This window comes from Lottia gigantea (genome assembly GCF_000327385.1).
Source record: "Lottia gigantea unplaced genomic scaffold LOTGIsca_12, whole genome shotgun sequence".
Classification (NCBI taxonomy): Eukaryota; Metazoa; Mollusca; class Gastropoda; family Lottiidae; genus Lottia; species Lottia gigantea.
Window position 1 is genome coordinate 2,251,030 of NW_008707225.1, and position 17,886 is coordinate 2,268,915.

Genomic DNA, 17,886 nt, shown 5'->3' on the forward strand with positions numbered 1-17,886 from the left:
GATCGGCCCTTGACTTTTCTTTCTTGTTGTTTCCTATGATGAAATCTGACAAGAACAATGAAAGACAAACTGTGGTTTTCTTTTCGTTTATTGTCCATAGTTTGTATAACAACAATAAAGTCGAGGAGAGGCAATGACAGTTTTAATGTGTACAAACTTTGAAAAATATCCGACATTGTTCTCATTGTAACGACCTTTCTTATGCTCGTCTTTGACAATATAAAAAGATCACATGGTTTTAAAAGTTAAGCATCTGTCCAAGTAGACTCTATTTAATGGATTCAAATGAAAGGCAACACAAACAAGGTAGTATATAAATGGCAGAAATGAAGGTTTTCACTGAAGTTGGAAATGAGCTCAGCAGGATATCTAAAGTCATTATAAACCCACTGAGACATTCTATTACACACAGTTTTATCTCATTTTAAAACATCAAAAAATTTCACTGAATCAACTCTCAAGAGTTATTCTCAAATACAAATAAATAGAAAAAAAAAACAGGTCTATATTCCCATTTAATGAATGGTCAGGCACGCCTGTAGATTTCAAAATTAAAGAAAACTCACTTCTAACAGGTTTTTACGACAAATTTTCATAAAGAGAAAGTTAATGTACTTCAGAATGTACTCGGAAATACAAGAACGGGTTTTCGTTCATCGTCTAGTAGGCTGCGGGTGAACTTTTTCTGCTTAGAAAAGCAAGTGATACCAGTCATACATATCAGTCAATGCTGTAAAGATTTGATCATAATCTGGGAAACCTTTCGCCGGACATTACAATTGCAGGACAAAATGGTTGCTAAAACCTAACCAAGGTGACACATTTCAAAATTTAAAACAATTTGGTTTCAAATATAAAAAAAAAAGTATTCTTTATGATAATGATCAATTACAAAGTCAAGAACATTTTCTTTTATTTTCATAAATACGATGGTTATTTCATTCATGTAGTTTTTTGAGAACATCGAACCAAAAGTGAATTTCATTACAAGGGAAATAAACAAGTAAGATTTAGGCAAACTTCAGACTACAATGGCCTTCTATTAGACTTCGGAATTCCAGTATTTCTTCGAATGGAGAAAATTGTCTTTCTTAGAATAGATTAAATGCGGTTTCGAAATTAAATGGACAGATGCGCAATTTTTCTTTTACAACACATACAGGAATTTTTGCTTTTACCTAAGCCAATCAAATCCATGTGTGTCCAGAATCATCTCAAAAAGATGAGTTGTCTTTTTTTGAGACACTGCATATATAGTAAATATATCTATAGAAATATAAAGTTTTGTACATTTCTTGTACTACTGAAGACAATTATTTACATATATTCAAGACTCAAATCAACACACCATTGCGCATCTGGCCCTTTAAATGCAAGCAGGATTAGGATTCTAGTGGTTTATGTAATATCAAAATTATTATAATTTAAGCGCATTTTATGATTTTTAAATTCGTAAATAATTATCTCTTCATTGATTGTTTTTCGAATTTTTGTTCTTTGCTTTTTAATTACAATTAAATTAAGTGCCACATTTATGGATTCTCGATTGACATTTAATTAGAAGGAAAATAGAGTTGGTTGTAGACACACAAAAAACAGATTCAATAAATAACTAAAAGAAATATTACTAATCAACAAATCTTTGGTATTCAGTTGGTGAAACAAGGAATTTTCTGTCAGTATTTTTTAGTACTGTACTCTACTTCGTGAAACAAGGAATTTTCTTTCAGTATTTTTTAGTACTGTACTCTACTTCGTGAAACAAGGAATTTTCTTTCAGTATTTTTTGGTACTGTACTCTACTTACTGAAACAAGGAATTTTCTTTCAGTATTTTTTGGTACTGTACTCTACTTCGTGAAACAAGGAATTTTCTTTCATTATTTTTTGGTACTGTACTCCACTTCGTGAAACAAGGAATTTTCTTTCAGTATTTTTTGGTACTGTACTCTACTTACTGAAACAAGGAATTTTCTTTCAGTATTTTTTGGTACTGTACTCTACTTCGTGAAACAAGGAATTTTCTTTCATTATTTTTTGGTACTGTACTCCACTTCGTGAAACAAGGAATTTTCTTTCAGTATTTTTTGGTACTGTACTCTACTTCGTGAAACAAGGAATTTTCTTTCAGTATTTTTTGGTACTGTACTCTACTAAGTGAAACAAGGAATTTTCTTTCAGTTTTTTTGGTACTGTACTCTACTTACTGAAACAAGGAATTTTCTTTCAGTTTTTTTGGTACTGTACTCTACTTAGTGAAACATGGAATTTCCTTTCAGTATTTTAGGTATTGTACTCTACTTAGTGAAACAAGGGATTTTCTTTCAGTATTTTTGGTACTGTACTCTACTTACATATCACATTTACTGAAAATCAGTTAAAAAGTAAAGAAATTAATTGCCTTTTTAATGATCACAACAATTGGGGTTAAATTGGAAATTGTCCCAACTTCTTATTTTAATTTACATACCTAGTCTTACTAATATAGATTCAAAACTTTAGAATTTTATGTCTATGTCCATACAGAGAGTTGTGGGCATATTAAAACAATGAATATTATGTACAAAATATCACAGTCCCAATAAAAAATACAACAAAAATATGTCTACTATAATATTTCATAGCCATAGTAAATTGAAAGATTGTCAGTAATGAAATAACAGTCTATAGAATATCTTTAAGAGTTATATAACTTCTTAATGCAGAAGGAAGATGAAGGAGCAGGGCTTTAACACCAACTTTGGAGCCAAACAATTTGCGAAAGAAATCCCTTGATATTGTAACCAGCCTCGGTGGGGTATTATAATGATAAATTAGTAAATCATGCAAGTCATGATTATTCAGCAGATTTTTTGGAAAAGATTCAGTTTCCTTCAACCAGTTCTCCTCATATATATTGTACCCAGCTGCCAACAATAACATTGCCATTTCAGAATATCCTTTATCAGCTGCTACCCATAGGGGAGATTTAGGTTTATCATAGAGACAAACCACCCCCATTACCTGGGCATGTTGATCTATTCCTACAGATGGTGTTTCTAATGTTACATTCTGTTTGATCAACAACTTCACAACATCAATAGAATTTGAATATACTGCATTCCATAATGGTGTCACATCCAATCGATTTTTTATATCAGCTTGGGCACCATTACGCAATAGAAATCTAACAGAATCACTATCCCCATTGTAAGCAGCATAATGGATTGCTGTATCTAAATCTTTATCTTGAGTGTTAACATCACAGCCTAATGGTAAAAGAAGCTCTAAAATATGGAGATGTGTACCATGAGCAGCCAGTGTAAATGGTGTATTCTTATCTATTGTTTGCATCTCAGGTTTGGCACCAAAATCTAACAAAATTTTTACCGTTTCTAAGAAACCATTCCAGGCAGATATATGAAGAGCAGTGTATTCTTCTTTATTTTTTGAATGAATATCAGCCTTATGATTTAATAATAACAATACAACTTCTACCATATCATCTGACTTACTGTAAGACGAAATGAGTAAAGGGGAATAACCATCCTTTGTATAGAGATTTGGGTCAGCTCCATTTTCTAAAAGCATTTTAACAATTTGCTTGGCTTCTGAAAAAAAACATGAAAAAATGAGATAAGTAAAGGGGAACAACTATAATTTATAGAAATTTGGGTAGATTTTACATTGCAATAGGTAAACAAAATGAAGATGAAATAGACAAAGAATGAAAACTTTTCTGCACACTTACCATTATGTACAGCAATATGCAAAGGACTTTCACCTTGACCTTCAGTTATATTAATATCAGCACCATTTTCTATTAAAACTTTTACTAACTTATCATCCTCTCCTAATACAGCATGGTGTAAAGGCGTAAAGCCAGTTTGATCAACATTGTTTGGATTGGCTCCTTTACTAACCAATAATGGTATTAAGCTTCTTTTTTTCACTCTTACAGCTATGGTTAAGATAGTTTCTGAACGCAAATTACCAGCATTGATATCAATGGCTGGTTCATTGAGAAGAATGTCAAACAATTCTTTTTTCTGTGTTAGCATAGCTTCCATTAAAGGTGTGTTGCATTCATATCTAGAGGTTTGATTTACATCTGCTCCATTTTGAATCAAATACTTTACTAACTGTACATTGTTGGTCATTATTGCCAAAAATAATGGTGAAAATTTGTCCCATGCAGTTACTTCATTGATGTTGCAACCTTGGGTCAAAAGATATTCCACCACTTCATCATTTCCCACTACAACAGCAACGTGGAGCAGCTTCTTTTTGACACTTTTTTGAGCAAATGTTGAAGGTTGAATAATATTATAACATCTACACTGCCCATCCTGTATCCATGTATATACCATATTATATATAGCGTCTGTGGGATCTGTATTGCGAAATGGATGTTGCTCAAATAAATTTATACAAGTACAACGGGATCTTACATCTATAAAAAAAATAAAAAAAATTTTATCCTTGGATGTAACTGAATAGCTGGTACTAACACAACTGACAGATTGGATCCAATTAACTCACTGAAAATGACAGTTAAGCTTATATGACATGTGTTACCTGTATCATTTGTAAGTATTGTATAATATCAGTCTTTTTTCCTCTTTTCTATTTCTTTGGTCATCATTTCATATGTATTAAATTTATTCACAAAGTAAAATTATACTATGAATTACATTTGTATAAGATAATGTTGACCTATAATCAGGCTTTAGAGGTAAGTTTTTGATTAATTGTAGGGGAATTAGGAGTCAAAATCTTATTCTGAAAGGTGATGTGGCCCATAACATTGAAGGTCCACACATTTTGCTCAATATGCAGAATGATTATAAGGGCTGAAGATGTAAATTATACAAATAGGGCCACAGATTGCTTTCATACAGATATATTAATAGTAATAGAGAAAATATAAAACATACTGATAATAATTGGTCTATCTAATAAATGATGATATTGTTGTAATATTGATAGTTGGTTTTCTGGTTTCTCTACAATAATCCTATAGAGTTCTAGTAATAATCTTTTATCTTCTTCATCATCTAAAAGACAATCAGTATATAAAAAAAAATTTATCCTAGTCTTATAAAGCCTGCTCTTTATACTACTTTAGACTTTAGATGAAATGTAGAATATGTCAATGAGTTAGTTCCCTTTAATGTATTAATAAAATATTGTTTATAAAAAAAAAAGAGTTTATACAATTCAAGGCTTCAGTCCATTACTACCAATATTTAGGAAACGCTTTGATGACCACTTGAAGCTGGTGTGGCTAGGTGAGTTGTACACTACTTACTTTGCAGTATTCCATCTTCAACGTTGCGCCTCTCTTCCATTTTCTTAAAATTGTCTACTAAAAAACAATGTAAAAATTAAAATTTCAGCTAAATTTGGGAAATTTAAGATTAAACTGTTAAAGTTGCTGGACGGAACATGTGTGAAATGACTAAAGTCTTAAAAATCCATATTCAGAAGATTTAGGCCCATTCCAATAACTTACAAGCAGGTCCAGCAATGTGATTTCAGTGATAATAATAACATATTAAATCACAATGTCATTGATTTGCATTGTAAATAAAAACGGGAAATATCTGAATAACATTTTATTCTAATAAAGGTCAATTCTAATTAATTGAAGATCTATTGTATTTGGCTAACCCCTAGTGAGAAATGCTGAAAAATGTCGAACTGCGATTTAGAAATAAATTTCTCACAGGTCGTGATAGTTTAGTACAAATAGAATATCATGGATAAGCTTTATCACATCTTAAAGTTTTGTCAGACTTTTGTAAAGAATTCTTGGGGAAAAGTGAAATCTTTCATTCATTTACAATTTTATTTTGAGAATAAATTTATCATCAGTCAGCTCCTGTTCAGTTTCGTTTGTAAACAAACCTATTCGATTGCTATTCCATTCGCAATATTTTCTGTTCCGGTTTCGTACACAAATGAGCCAGTAAAAAAAATCGAAACGCAAATCTATAATAACATGAACCAGTGCAAGGTCAGTTCGGTACAAGTTTTATGTACGTTATCTGATAATTGGTTTTAATATAGGATGCCTAGGTGAATCATATAGGTCATCTGAAGATTGATTTTAATGGAGGATTATAGTCTGCAAGGCCTATAAAGGTTGTAATTTGAAAGTTTAGAAACTTGTCTGCAAATCATATGATCCTTAACTGACCCCTGTTATCACCCACAGCCACCTTATGAATATTTTGAGCAGCAATAATGCTAACCGACTAGCAACATGGATTAAGGAAGAAGTGAGTCCAATCCAGGACCCCACTAGGCTACTGACATCTACAAGATCACTCAGATAGATGCAGTGCTGCTTGATTTCTCCAAAATATTTCACGAGGTTGCTCCACAAGCTACAGCACTATGATGTAAGAGATTGCTTGTTGAAATGGATTCGGAGTTTCCTGTCTGGCAGAACAAAGCAAGTCTTAGTTGATGGCCATTATTTCTCTCCAACCAATGATCAATGATCTCAACTAGACTGTTCGCAGACGACTGCCTGTTCTATATTACCATCACTACATAAGCTGACACGAACTCTGGGAATCATACTACCTTATGCACTTCAATCCAGACAGGTGCAAGATCATCCGCATTACCGCAAAACGGAAACAAAGCATCACCCCATACTACATCCATGGGAAGGAGATAGCTACATTGGAGTCCATATTTCCAGCCCCTGTCATGGAACAATCATATCGACTGTAAGAAGGCTAATAAAGTAATAATACTATCGCCTTCTTGAAAAGGAACCTCCCATCTTGCCCTACTTCCATTAAGGACAAATGCTACAAGACAGTCTGGGACCCTCAAACCAAAAATAACATTGATAAACTTGAAGCGGTGCAATGAAGAGCAGCCATTTGCGTGACAAATAACCAGTAGTGTCACAGCGATGCTAGAACGGAGAACCTGTACCAACACAGATTAAGATCCAAGGCCACAATGATGTACCGGGTTGTCCCGAACTGCCTCCCCGTTTCAGCCAAAGAGGAGCTGCAACGAGGGTACATCAACAGCACCAACCACAGACCAGAAATCGTACTTTCCTACAACTATCAAGATATGAAACAAGCTGCCAGAGGAAATGTGGACGTATATTGCCGTCGCCCCTGTCCGCCTGTCCGTCCACATTTTTTGTATGCACTAGAAAGGTTACAATTTTTATCCGATCTTGAAACTTAGTCTGTATGTATATATTGATGAGATTTCGGTATAAATTGGATGAGAAAGTTCAGAGTTCTTGCCTTTGACTTAAAAAAAAATTGGTAATAAGAGGATGAACGGTTTCTGAGTTATTACTGTTGTGTGTACGTCGATGAGACCTTGTTCATGTTTTAATCTGACAGGACAGCGGCATTAGCCTGCTCTTTTGCGATTTCCAACTTTTTTAAAAAGTGCTTTAGAGTTGATATCAATATCATGACAATAGATAGCCTACTATGTAAAATAAAATTAATGTACTGTGTATTTCAACGCTGCATACATTAATGTATGAGGATTGAATTTTTTGACGCTTTGGACCATTCTAACCCAAATAAAAATTCATATACTATAGGGGGAAAATATAGCAGGTCACTTGAAGTGATAAAGTAATTATCTGTTTCCTATTTGAGTGCGGAACATAATCAAAATCATTTATGAGTGATTCAGTAAAATAACGTATTCAATAAATGAATAATATGTCATAATACTTATTGTGATATGTATCTATAGAATTAGTAATGACGAATTGAATCTGTAATGCTTAATTGTGGAGATAATTGATAAACCTTTTAACAAATTGAAGCATTATTGTCCTGTTGATGATGTTAGGTCTGAGTAAAGTTGACTATCAATTAACAATATCGATCTGTTTTTATTGATTATTATATCACCAAAACCATCATCATTTCGATACAATGTTGTTCTATAGATGCAATTCACAGGCATAACAAAATGAACCATTTTAATCCGTTTTTAGCTTTTCTTGAGGAAACGAGTATTCATGGAGGAAAACATGTATCAAATTCATCAAGATCTATTCTAAGGAGGTAAGATTTGTACATGTTTTAAATAGAAGGAGTAGACCAAAGCTTTGACAAATGAAAGACCTTCCATGCCAAGCTGTACCATGTTAAAAACTCATAATTTCTATGTTTCTGAGAGGGATTTGTGTTTTTTGTTCAGATGTATACATTTATTTAGCAAAAATTCATCTTTTTATGATTTTTGATTGTGAAATTATGGTCTTAATTAAAAAGAATAAACCGTACTGAGTACTAATTCATATGAAATATTAAATTGTAGGTAGTCTCAAGAAAAGACGAGTCGTCAGTTTAACTTTCAAACGTGAATACTTTTGGACACACATTCGACTGCTCAAATTTCGACGGTGAGCTGTGAACACTATTACGATAAAACTAGCAAAATTAAGTCTATAGTAGTTGAACCACTGAACGAACCACATTGTTCTTATGCTTTATCACTGTTTCTTTTGTTTCAGGATAATCTGGGGTGTTTTTATATTTTCATCTCTTAGTGGTCTCCTCTACTCCTCCATTAGACTAGGTATAGAGCTGAGCAAATATTCCGTTAAAACTGTATATAAATTTGAATATAAAGATTTTCTGGAATTTCCAACATTAACAATTTGTAGTGCCTGCCCTATGGATATTTCTAAAATTAACCGCACTGATAAGAGAGTGGAAGCTGCTATCTGGACATTAAGTAAATGGGATTTAACAGCTGCTCCTTATAATATCAATGAAACTGTAAGTGTTGAATTTATAAATCAAGTTATTGATCAAATGTCAATTGATATGGAATCGTTATTTCTGAATATAAAGTGGAATGGCGAGGATTATAAAGCTGCAGATGTTTTGGAAGTGGCTAAGACATCCAATGATAGAAAATGTTTTGTATTTAATGGTAAAAACTATCAAGCTGTAAATGGTAGTTTTATATCAGAAGTAAGTGGTATGGAAGCAGGATTAGAGATGATAGTTGATATTAAACAAACCTATTGTCCTGGTGGTTATTTTGATACATCAGCGTTACAGGTATGTGATACAAATACTTTAAACATTATAGCTTTGTTGGTAATGGAAAATTTGAAATACACACCAAATCATCATTTATGTCAAGATGGTTGGACTATTCAAAATGGAGAATTGATCCTTAAGAAATGTTCCGTTTCGTGTTTTTAAACCATACCAAATTTGCCAAAAATGATCAGACGATAAATGCGTTAAAGATCTACTGGAATTATTGATGAAATTTGTTCTATTTCAGATCTATTTACACCCTCGTAATGATGATGACCCACCTAGATCACCTAAAGCTGTTTTATCGCCCGGTACAGCTTCTTTAATCGGTCTCAAGAAGTCTCAGGTATTTTTTTAATAAATACCTTCGTATACGTATCTACATAATATTGTACAATGAGTCCTTTAACAATCAACATGGTTTAAGCTTCCGAAGATACTTTTAAAAATAAAATCTGATATCAAGTCAAAAAACCTTAAGGCAATATCTCTGTTTATATTTTCAGACGGTTTATTTGCCTTACCCATACAAAGCAATTGGTGATAGATACTGTACGCAAGAGGCAAATTACAGTAAATCGAATTGTTTTAATGAATGTGTTATAACATTAGTTAGAGACTTATGCCCGTGTCTCCCCCCACTTACAGCTGCCGAGGAAGGTATGTGTCTTGCATCAAACGTAATTCTATTTAGATTTGCAAACGATGGAATCTGAACATCGAAAGTGTTTCTTAAGACGGACTCAGGTCAACAGGCACAGCAATGCCGTCTCGAAATAAGCCAAGCTAGCAAGTGAGTCCATCAAATTTTCAACTTTGGATGAATTCTTAGTTCTATTGTAGGACTTATTTATTGTAATGTGCTTCAATATGTTATTTTTTCAGCTTCTGTAAAAATTTCCTTATTGACTGAAGATTGTAATTCCCAGGAACTATTAAATTCACTTGTATGTTATGAAAAGCATATAGGTAAAGTAGTTTATACAAGTAGTTTAAGATAACAAAACGATGGTAAACAGTTGGTTGTTGCTGTTAGTAGTCTAGAGCAAAAGATGGGGAAAAAGGAATTTTCTGCAGTCTTAAGGGTCATATATTTTAGTGGTTGAGAGTTCTTTGCTTTTGGCATACAGCCTGACGTTTACGTTCTACTGAAACCTTAAAGTATAAATTTGAGGGCTTTTATACAGACTTTCATCCTATATCATGATTTCAACTCAGGACCTAGCCATAAAATCCTTTCCAGTTTATTTCTCTCACTGAGCACATATCTTAAACATTGTTGATAGGCCTAACGTCTCGTGTCTCATGTTGAACGGTTTACTTTTCAGTCAAATTGACACGCAAAGCACAGAAATCAGAAATATGTCACTGTCCAGATCCATGTACCGTTATCGAATATGAGACAGATTTATCATTTGGTTACTTTCCAACACGAGCTGATAGTCAACGTTTGGTTGATCTCGGAGTTGTACCTGACATATCATACCCACGGTCAGTTTATATTCCTTATGGATGCTTTGATATATTTAGATGCGGATTTTTATCACATTACACATTAAGCGACAACTCAACATACCATGTACCATGCTCTCTTCATTCTTACTGAAGCATAAAAGCTGTGCAGGTTAATGGCTCCGTTAAACTATTTATTCTGGCGGGTGTAACTTTTACCCTTCCCTAGCACCTTATGAGGCTCTGCGATTGGGATTATCGACTCGACATCCATTCAGACATTCCATAATAGCAAATTATGTTTCTTTGATATTCATTTCCCAATAATTCTTGTCCTGAAGTAATATGAATTTCCAGTGCCTCAATAGATATGAGATATATAATGAGTTTTTTTTACAGAGAAAATTTCCTAAAGTTCAATATGAATTATAATAGACTACTGGAGCATACCATTGAATATGTACCTGAATATAACTTGGAAACCTTTTTAGGTAAGAAATCCATTTTTTATTCAAATATACCAAATCTTTTCAAATTTAATACACACCCCCACATGGTGCAAAAAAATAGGACGTAAAACTCCATTCAATTCAATTATACTATTACGTCTACGTATTTGTATGATTTGGTATCATTCTTCGGGTTTATGCATTTTTTATGTTTTAGTAGTAAAGCGACAACTGCAATCCTAGACAGTTTCCGTAAAGCTGATCTGTCTCGGTGATAAATGGTAGATTTCGTTTTGTCTCATTGGGCGTGAGCCCTTAGTTCCTGAATTTCACAATTCTTTGTCATCTGATAGTAATATTGCGACCTGAACATAGTCTTTAGCTTTAAAGCCCTTGGGATATAATACTAACACGTACTTTGCATTAAATTCTATACTGTGACTAGCGGTTCACCAATGATACCCTATATTATAATTTTGGTTTAATTATGTCTTCGTTTTATTGACTGTGTTTACAAACATTTCTAGTAATGAACGACCCATCTCTGATGATTGTACTGCCAGAATTGCTTGGTCACGTCACAAACTTGACATAGTTCCGGTAGATCATGGCTGCCATAATGATTCATTACCGTGATTATGCAGAAAATAAACATAACATATTTCTTTGATTCTATGATAACAAATCAAATATTGGAATAATGACAATTCCATTTTTCTTTTCCCAGGTACTATCGGAGGTCATCTTGGTCTGTTTATTGGAGCCAGTGTACTATCCATTATAGAAATTATAGAATTATTGATATTAACATGTTGGACTAAAGTGATTAAAATATTTACACCTGCAGAGCATACGACCACTAAAGTCAAACCCATTAAAAATTAATGTGCGATACTTACGAATTGTGATTAGTTTTGCATTTTTATAAAATTGTACTTGTTCTTTAAATCTAGAATTAGCCACGACTCTTAGAGAATCATCGGGATTTCAATCATTTTATATCTTCTGATCAAGAAAATATATTAAAACTATCATGTTCCGATGATTGAGCCCTTTCGAAAATGCAAATGCAAGGAATGTTATGAAGTTGTAACAAAACTATAAAACTGTACGATTTTTTTTAGATACCCAAATAAGATATAAGAGGATACAACTTTATTTAGTTATACTTTTTATAGTAACGGTGGCCATACGGCCAAACCTATTTTTTATATATAATATAAATGTTGGTCAACTAATGTAATGATAAAATATTTGAGTCATATGATTACACCCAGTACACGGTAATATCCAAATCATCTGTGAAACTCATAGAGATAATTCATAAATATACTTTCAGTCCATACCAGTTCTGAATTTTAGATTCCTATGTAAGTCTGAAACACGACTTGAACAATTTTTGAAGCTTGGGTGATGGTTTCCCAATTCCTAAAAAGTACAACATTTTCCTTATTATTTTGAGCATATATTTTGACTCCAATATTTAATAATGTGATCTTTATCTTCAATTTCAAAACTCCACTCATGAGCAGTATAAGCTTCCAAAATAGGTTCAACTATGTCATTTTTTCCTACTTTGAGAATTAACAATCGTTCTCTATGGTCTCTTATATGGTCCAAAATACAAGATATTTCGGTTGTATTTTTAAATGCTGTTACAAGATAACTTTCAGTGGCAATAACAATGAAGGTACGACTCAGTCTCACATATTCAGAGTGATTAGAACAAACACTTTGGCCAAATTTTACATGTTCATCTTCCCAATACACTTCAAATCCAAAGGATTTTAGCAGTATTACAATGCGCCTTGCAAGGCTGCCATCCTCTCGAGCATATGACACATAAATATCAAACACATTTTGTAAACTGCCATTGTCATAGGTGAGAAATTTTGATTTCCTCAAGAGGATTTTTCGAAAGAACAATCTCACTATAGGGCTACTAGATCTTCGAATAATATAGTATGAAATTACCAACAAAATTACCGATATGGATATTATTAGATATTCCATCAAGAAAAACAGACTAATTTCAGAAAGAAAGGAATCAACAATAGAATAACAGGGTAGAACGGAATTATTTGGTGGATGTTTTAACCAGCATAGCTGAGCCAATGCCGACAGTCTATTCCGTGAGTAATGAGAAAAGTTATAGAATGGGTTTTGGAAAATATCCGGCGTTTTTGGTATTAATTCCATCACTAATGGATGCTTAAGGCCTGCTATAATCATCTTAAGTTGATAAAATCGTTTTTCAATGACCAGTTCATATGTGCCATATCCATTTTGAGCAATACATATATCGAACTTTAAGGAATATATCTTCATAAACCCATCATTAAGAACCTTTCTATCTAACATTGGATATTCACTAAAACTTCCAGATAAATACTGATAAAGGGAAATAAATAAGGAGCACGTTCCTTCGCCTACAGAATTAAAAGATACTCCATTTCGCAAGAGTTTTAAGGAAATATCACCCGGATCACTTATAGACTTGAATTCATAATACACAGATAAGACAGACCCTGGAATCAGTTCAAACCTTTTATTGTCAACAGGCTTCTCCAGTAGATGAAAGGTCTTTATTGAATCTCTCAAGCACCAATTTGGATTGTCATAGGTGGAATCCTTGTCCATAACGTCAACATCACATTGATAAAATGCACAAGAATAATGACCAAAATCAGACGATTTTATGGAATTGATGTTTAAAGTTGATTGTAAATGGGTATTTATTTTTTGTAATGATGTAACATTAATATTATTAGTTTGGTTGTATGATATAATATGATCACAATCTTTTACTATTTCTGTATTATTTACTCTCCATATAACATCACTAAAACACTCTAAATCACTTATCATTAGATCACAATATAATATCACATCTTCACCTTTATATCGTATCACGCCATCACTATCGTTATTCTCAACCGAAACATTAATAATATTATTTCTTAGTTGTGCTTCTATATTGGAATTTCTAAAGTTTACATAGAGCAAAGTGAAAATTGTTACACACGATACAATGTGTGACAATGCATATTGAAGACAAACTACAAAATATTCAAATTTAAGGTTATTTTTAGCAATATCCAGAATGATATTTCTCCAATTATCGATCTTTCTTTCATAATATATCCGACCAAGCCTCTTTAAACGAATCAAGCGATTGCCTATACCAGTAAATACATAGTTTATAATAGCAATTCTGAAGTTTCCTTTCATTCTTTCACATGTTTATCCAATCACGTTGCACTCTCAATTACCCCCCTGTTCTCATAACTGGCTAACAAAACGGAAGTCTAATGCACTACTACTAATGGAAAATCCCTGGTTATTTATAGTAACATAAGACATAAGAATTATGTGAAAAGTTGTGATGATAATACTTTACGTTATCAAACGTGTTGTTGTTTAAAAACGTGTTTGAGTTAACAATTTGAAACGCAGACAGGTAATATAACAATCAATACCATAGTGATTATAGTTGTATTATATGCAGTTCAAAGCATTAAAGTATATTTATTCAAGTGCGTTCGATCAGCGTATCTATTCGGACTACATCGTTCATTTCAATTTTATCAACTCTTGTTCCTATCAAATTTTCACAAAACCAAGTCATCATTTTTCTACATATCTTGAATTATTGAAGGGCCACAGCTCTTGGATAATAAGAAGCAGATTTTCAAGATGTTCATTAAAATAAACATAAAATAGTCTATATATAAAAACACTAACTTACAATGGAGATTGAATACTCGTATCTATTCGGATTAATGATCTACATCGCGCTGTTGTGTCTTATGCTGTATCCATTTTATCTACAGATTGGATTTAAACCCATATTTTACCTAATGCTATTTACACACTTTATTTACGGGCTTGGTATGTTATTTTTATGTCTCCTGGTCATTGGAAGTTACAATCAACTACGAACAACAGAAATAGGACAGCGGTTAGAAAACAGCATAATAAGAAATGATAATGTCAACTTTGAGGGCACAGATGGCATACAATACAGATATTTAGGTGAAAGTGTTTCATTCTATTGTAAAACTCAAGTTGCCATTTTAGAAGACGTGAGTGATATAGTTTGGACGCATGACGGTTTGGAAATAAACGCATCCTTTGATCGAATAAAATTCAATGATGAAATTATTGGGAAATATTCCAGTGTACTTATCAAAAATATTCTTCAAGTTGATTATGGTGTGTATTCTTGTCGTATTCAACCACATCGGACTAGAAATACTTCAAAAATAGTCATAAACAACGCATATTACCATTCATACCAAACTATCAGAACATTTTACTTGAAACGTTTTCAGCCCAAAATTGAAAGGTTGTTAGTACCCCCCGGAGGTATTTTGCAGCTAGATATCAGATACCATACAATACCAACAGACGAGAAATCTTCCATTCGATATACCATCAACCAAAAACCTATTAATATCAAAGATGACAGAACGTTATATACTAAATGTTCATTCTTTGTATACCAATACTGGTTACTGTTTCAGTATGGGTATTTCCTAAATCAGCTCGAGAATAGCTCTAAAGGTAATGATCTTCATGGCATTAAAATCATTCAAGCCAAAACGAACTATTGTGTGAACGAGGAATTTTATGGTACGTACAAATTTTATATACAGAGTAATATAGTTGAGAATTCAACTGGACGCACGAAACTTGTTGATTTTGAGTATCCAGTAACATACGAAGTGGTACCTAGAAGACCAAATCTATTTGATTCAGACTATTTCATGACTCCAAGTATTGTAACAGTCACCAATGAAACGTCCCAATGCTGGTTAAATGCAACATTTAACTATATGGAATATTGTGAGGATATTTTAGATATGTTTAAATCTGTTCCTGCTCTGTTTTTCACTTTGGAAATCATTTTATTTATTCCGATGTTATTCATTGCTTACGAATGCTTCCAATGTTACATTTATTTTCTTAATATATTCGTAAAGTGGTTCTATGTCTACATGAAACTGGAGACACCATTTCAAATTATCAAACAAAGCCGAAAGACTAAATTCCTTGCACAGACAAATATTGATTATGCGATCAAAGAAAGGGAATTAATTCAGATATATGTATCGTTTGTCGAAAGTGATAGAAAGGAGATCAGGAAACTAATAAAAATTTTGGAAAACATTTTACAATGCGAGGAGTTATCGGAAATGAATGTTACAAATCAAAAAGGGCCAGCTTTTGAAACATCAGACAATCTTGAAGATAATGGTGATTTGCATGATGACAATTTCGACAACCCCACTGTGAAAAAACATGTTTTTACAAGAGATGATGGTGGGCCAGGTCGTTCAGATATAGGCTCAGCTGAAAAATATATAGATAGATGTAATGTATTTATCATATACGCCAGTGATGATTATATAAATACTTGTATGGGTATACATTCTGTAGAATTATCATTCATTGTTGAACATTCTTCAGGAAGTTCAGCGGGGTGTTTATTATTATTAAAAAGCTGCTCTCAAGATTTAAATAAACTGATCAGTAACCCGTATGTGGAATACTTATGGCGTCCTGTAATATCAGATGTTGCGAAGAAAAATACATTGAAAAGATGGATTAAAACGGTTGTGCAGTGCAATGCTTTTAAAGTATAAAGTTACATGTATTTGAGAATGTAAAATCAAAATGTGTAGTTTGTAAAATGGGCCTACCTTTATGCATGTATACTTTTATTGATTTTACGGAGTAATCAAAATTATCGGAAGCCAGTTTGACACAGATCAGAAACACTCCGAAATTCAGACATACCGAAACTGCATTGTTGAGAACATTTCAATAAAGTGGGTTTTTTTTTTTACTTTGGAACATTCATCTCATAAACAAGCTGAAAAGGTTTATTTTCGATGGCTACATTATATTTCTTTTGCTTTTTTTTTTGGTTTATGATCATTCTACAGTACCTAATAAAATTAATAAAAATAAAATAAATAAAAAGGGAGTGGCACCTTCACAACCAAGCGATTGCCCTTTGTTTAGGCATAACGGTTTAAATCTTCCAAGCAGTAACGAGCTCACTATCCTTTATGAAACAATTACGACTCGGACCAAAGGATCCCTTGGAAGGGATTTAACGAGCACAGAAATCGAACCACGGACTCTTTTTATTAATTTGTTATTATTGCTAAATCGATTGCCCAATAAAGCTCTTTAATGATCCATGATCTGACCAATGTTCTAGGTCATGAAAATACTAATCAAAATATTTATTGGTTTGAACAAATAATCCGTTAGTTGGTTAATCTGATTAGTTTGTATCAAAATCAATATTTTTGTATATTAGTTTAGTAACCTGTTACGAAAGCATTTAGGCAAATAATAAAGGTTAAATTGATTTCCTAAATTGTATTGAAATTTTGAAATTTATGATGTGTGATGTGCTGGTAATACCTAACGATGTACATAGGATTGCATAAAAAATGGAGGTATTGAATATATATTATAGGTGGCATTGATAATAAGTATTAAGAAAATTAGTTTGTACTTCCACTAAGGTAGTTTAAAATAAATGATCTTTTACGTTTCTATTTTCACAAATTCTCATGGGGGAGAACACTCTGAGAAGCTCAACAATAGGCCCTACTTTTGCGCTCCATAGAACTGTTACTTCGACAGTTGCCCCCAATTTAGTTACTCTACCCTTTTTTGTACGTCTAGTCTGGGGAGGCTGGGATCTTCCATGTTCAGAGCAAGGGAAATTACTTTCAGTATTACAGATGGACTTGAATAAGATATTTACGTACATATGAAGTTTGTTATTCGACTTTATGATTGGTTGATTCACTTGTAAACATAGTAATAACGTAATATTATACAGTGTGTCTGAAAAAACAATATCTAATAGGTAAAACCAGGAATAATATTTGCATAAGCATTTCCAGAGGCCAAATT

General features: G+C 32.8%; 5 protein-coding genes across 5 annotated transcripts; 3 read left to right on the forward strand and 2 right to left on the reverse strand.

The window, feature by feature from the left end:
* Positions 1-1,679: 1,679 nt before the first annotated feature.
* Positions 1,680-2,501, forward strand: LOTGIDRAFT_185729 (hypothetical protein; the record flags this gene model as incomplete). Its single annotated transcript, XM_009048159.1, has 3 exons — positions 1,680-1,756; positions 1,781-1,906; positions 1,931-2,501. Coding segments are annotated over 3 exons (333 nt in total), but the record flags the coding sequence as incomplete, so codon positions are not given.
* Positions 2,502-3,032: 531 nt separating this feature from the next.
* LOTGIDRAFT_185730 (hypothetical protein) lies at positions 3,033-3,530 on the reverse strand (the record flags this gene model as incomplete). The annotated part of the gene is made up of 1 exon (XM_009048160.1): positions 3,033-3,530. A coding segment is annotated over exon 1 (447 nt), but the record flags the coding sequence as incomplete, so codon positions are not given.
* A 4,425-nt stretch (positions 3,531-7,955) lies between these two features.
* On the forward strand, positions 7,956-11,829 carry LOTGIDRAFT_156895 (hypothetical protein; the record flags this gene model as incomplete). The annotated part of the gene is made up of 8 exons (XM_009048161.1): positions 7,956-8,050; positions 8,503-9,058; positions 9,291-9,389; positions 9,550-9,703; positions 9,929-10,012; positions 10,372-10,534; positions 10,895-10,986; positions 11,672-11,829. The coding sequence occupies 8 exons, from the start codon at positions 7,956-7,958 to the stop codon at positions 11,827-11,829; spliced, it is 1,401 nt and encodes a 466-aa protein (XP_009046409.1).
* Positions 11,830-12,396: 567 nt separating this feature from the next.
* On the reverse strand, positions 12,397-14,175 carry LOTGIDRAFT_156896 (hypothetical protein; the record flags this gene model as incomplete). Its single annotated transcript, XM_009048162.1, has 1 exon — positions 12,397-14,175. The coding sequence occupies one exon, from the start codon at positions 14,173-14,175 to the stop codon at positions 12,397-12,399; it is 1,779 nt and encodes a 592-aa protein (XP_009046410.1).
* A 518-nt stretch (positions 14,176-14,693) lies between these two features.
* On the forward strand, positions 14,694-16,592 carry LOTGIDRAFT_156897 (hypothetical protein; the record flags this gene model as incomplete). Its single annotated transcript, XM_009048163.1, has 1 exon — positions 14,694-16,592. One exon carries the CDS (start codon positions 14,694-14,696, stop codon positions 16,590-16,592), a length of 1,899 nt encoding a protein of 632 aa, XP_009046411.1.
* Positions 16,593-17,886: the final 1,294 nt, after the last annotated feature.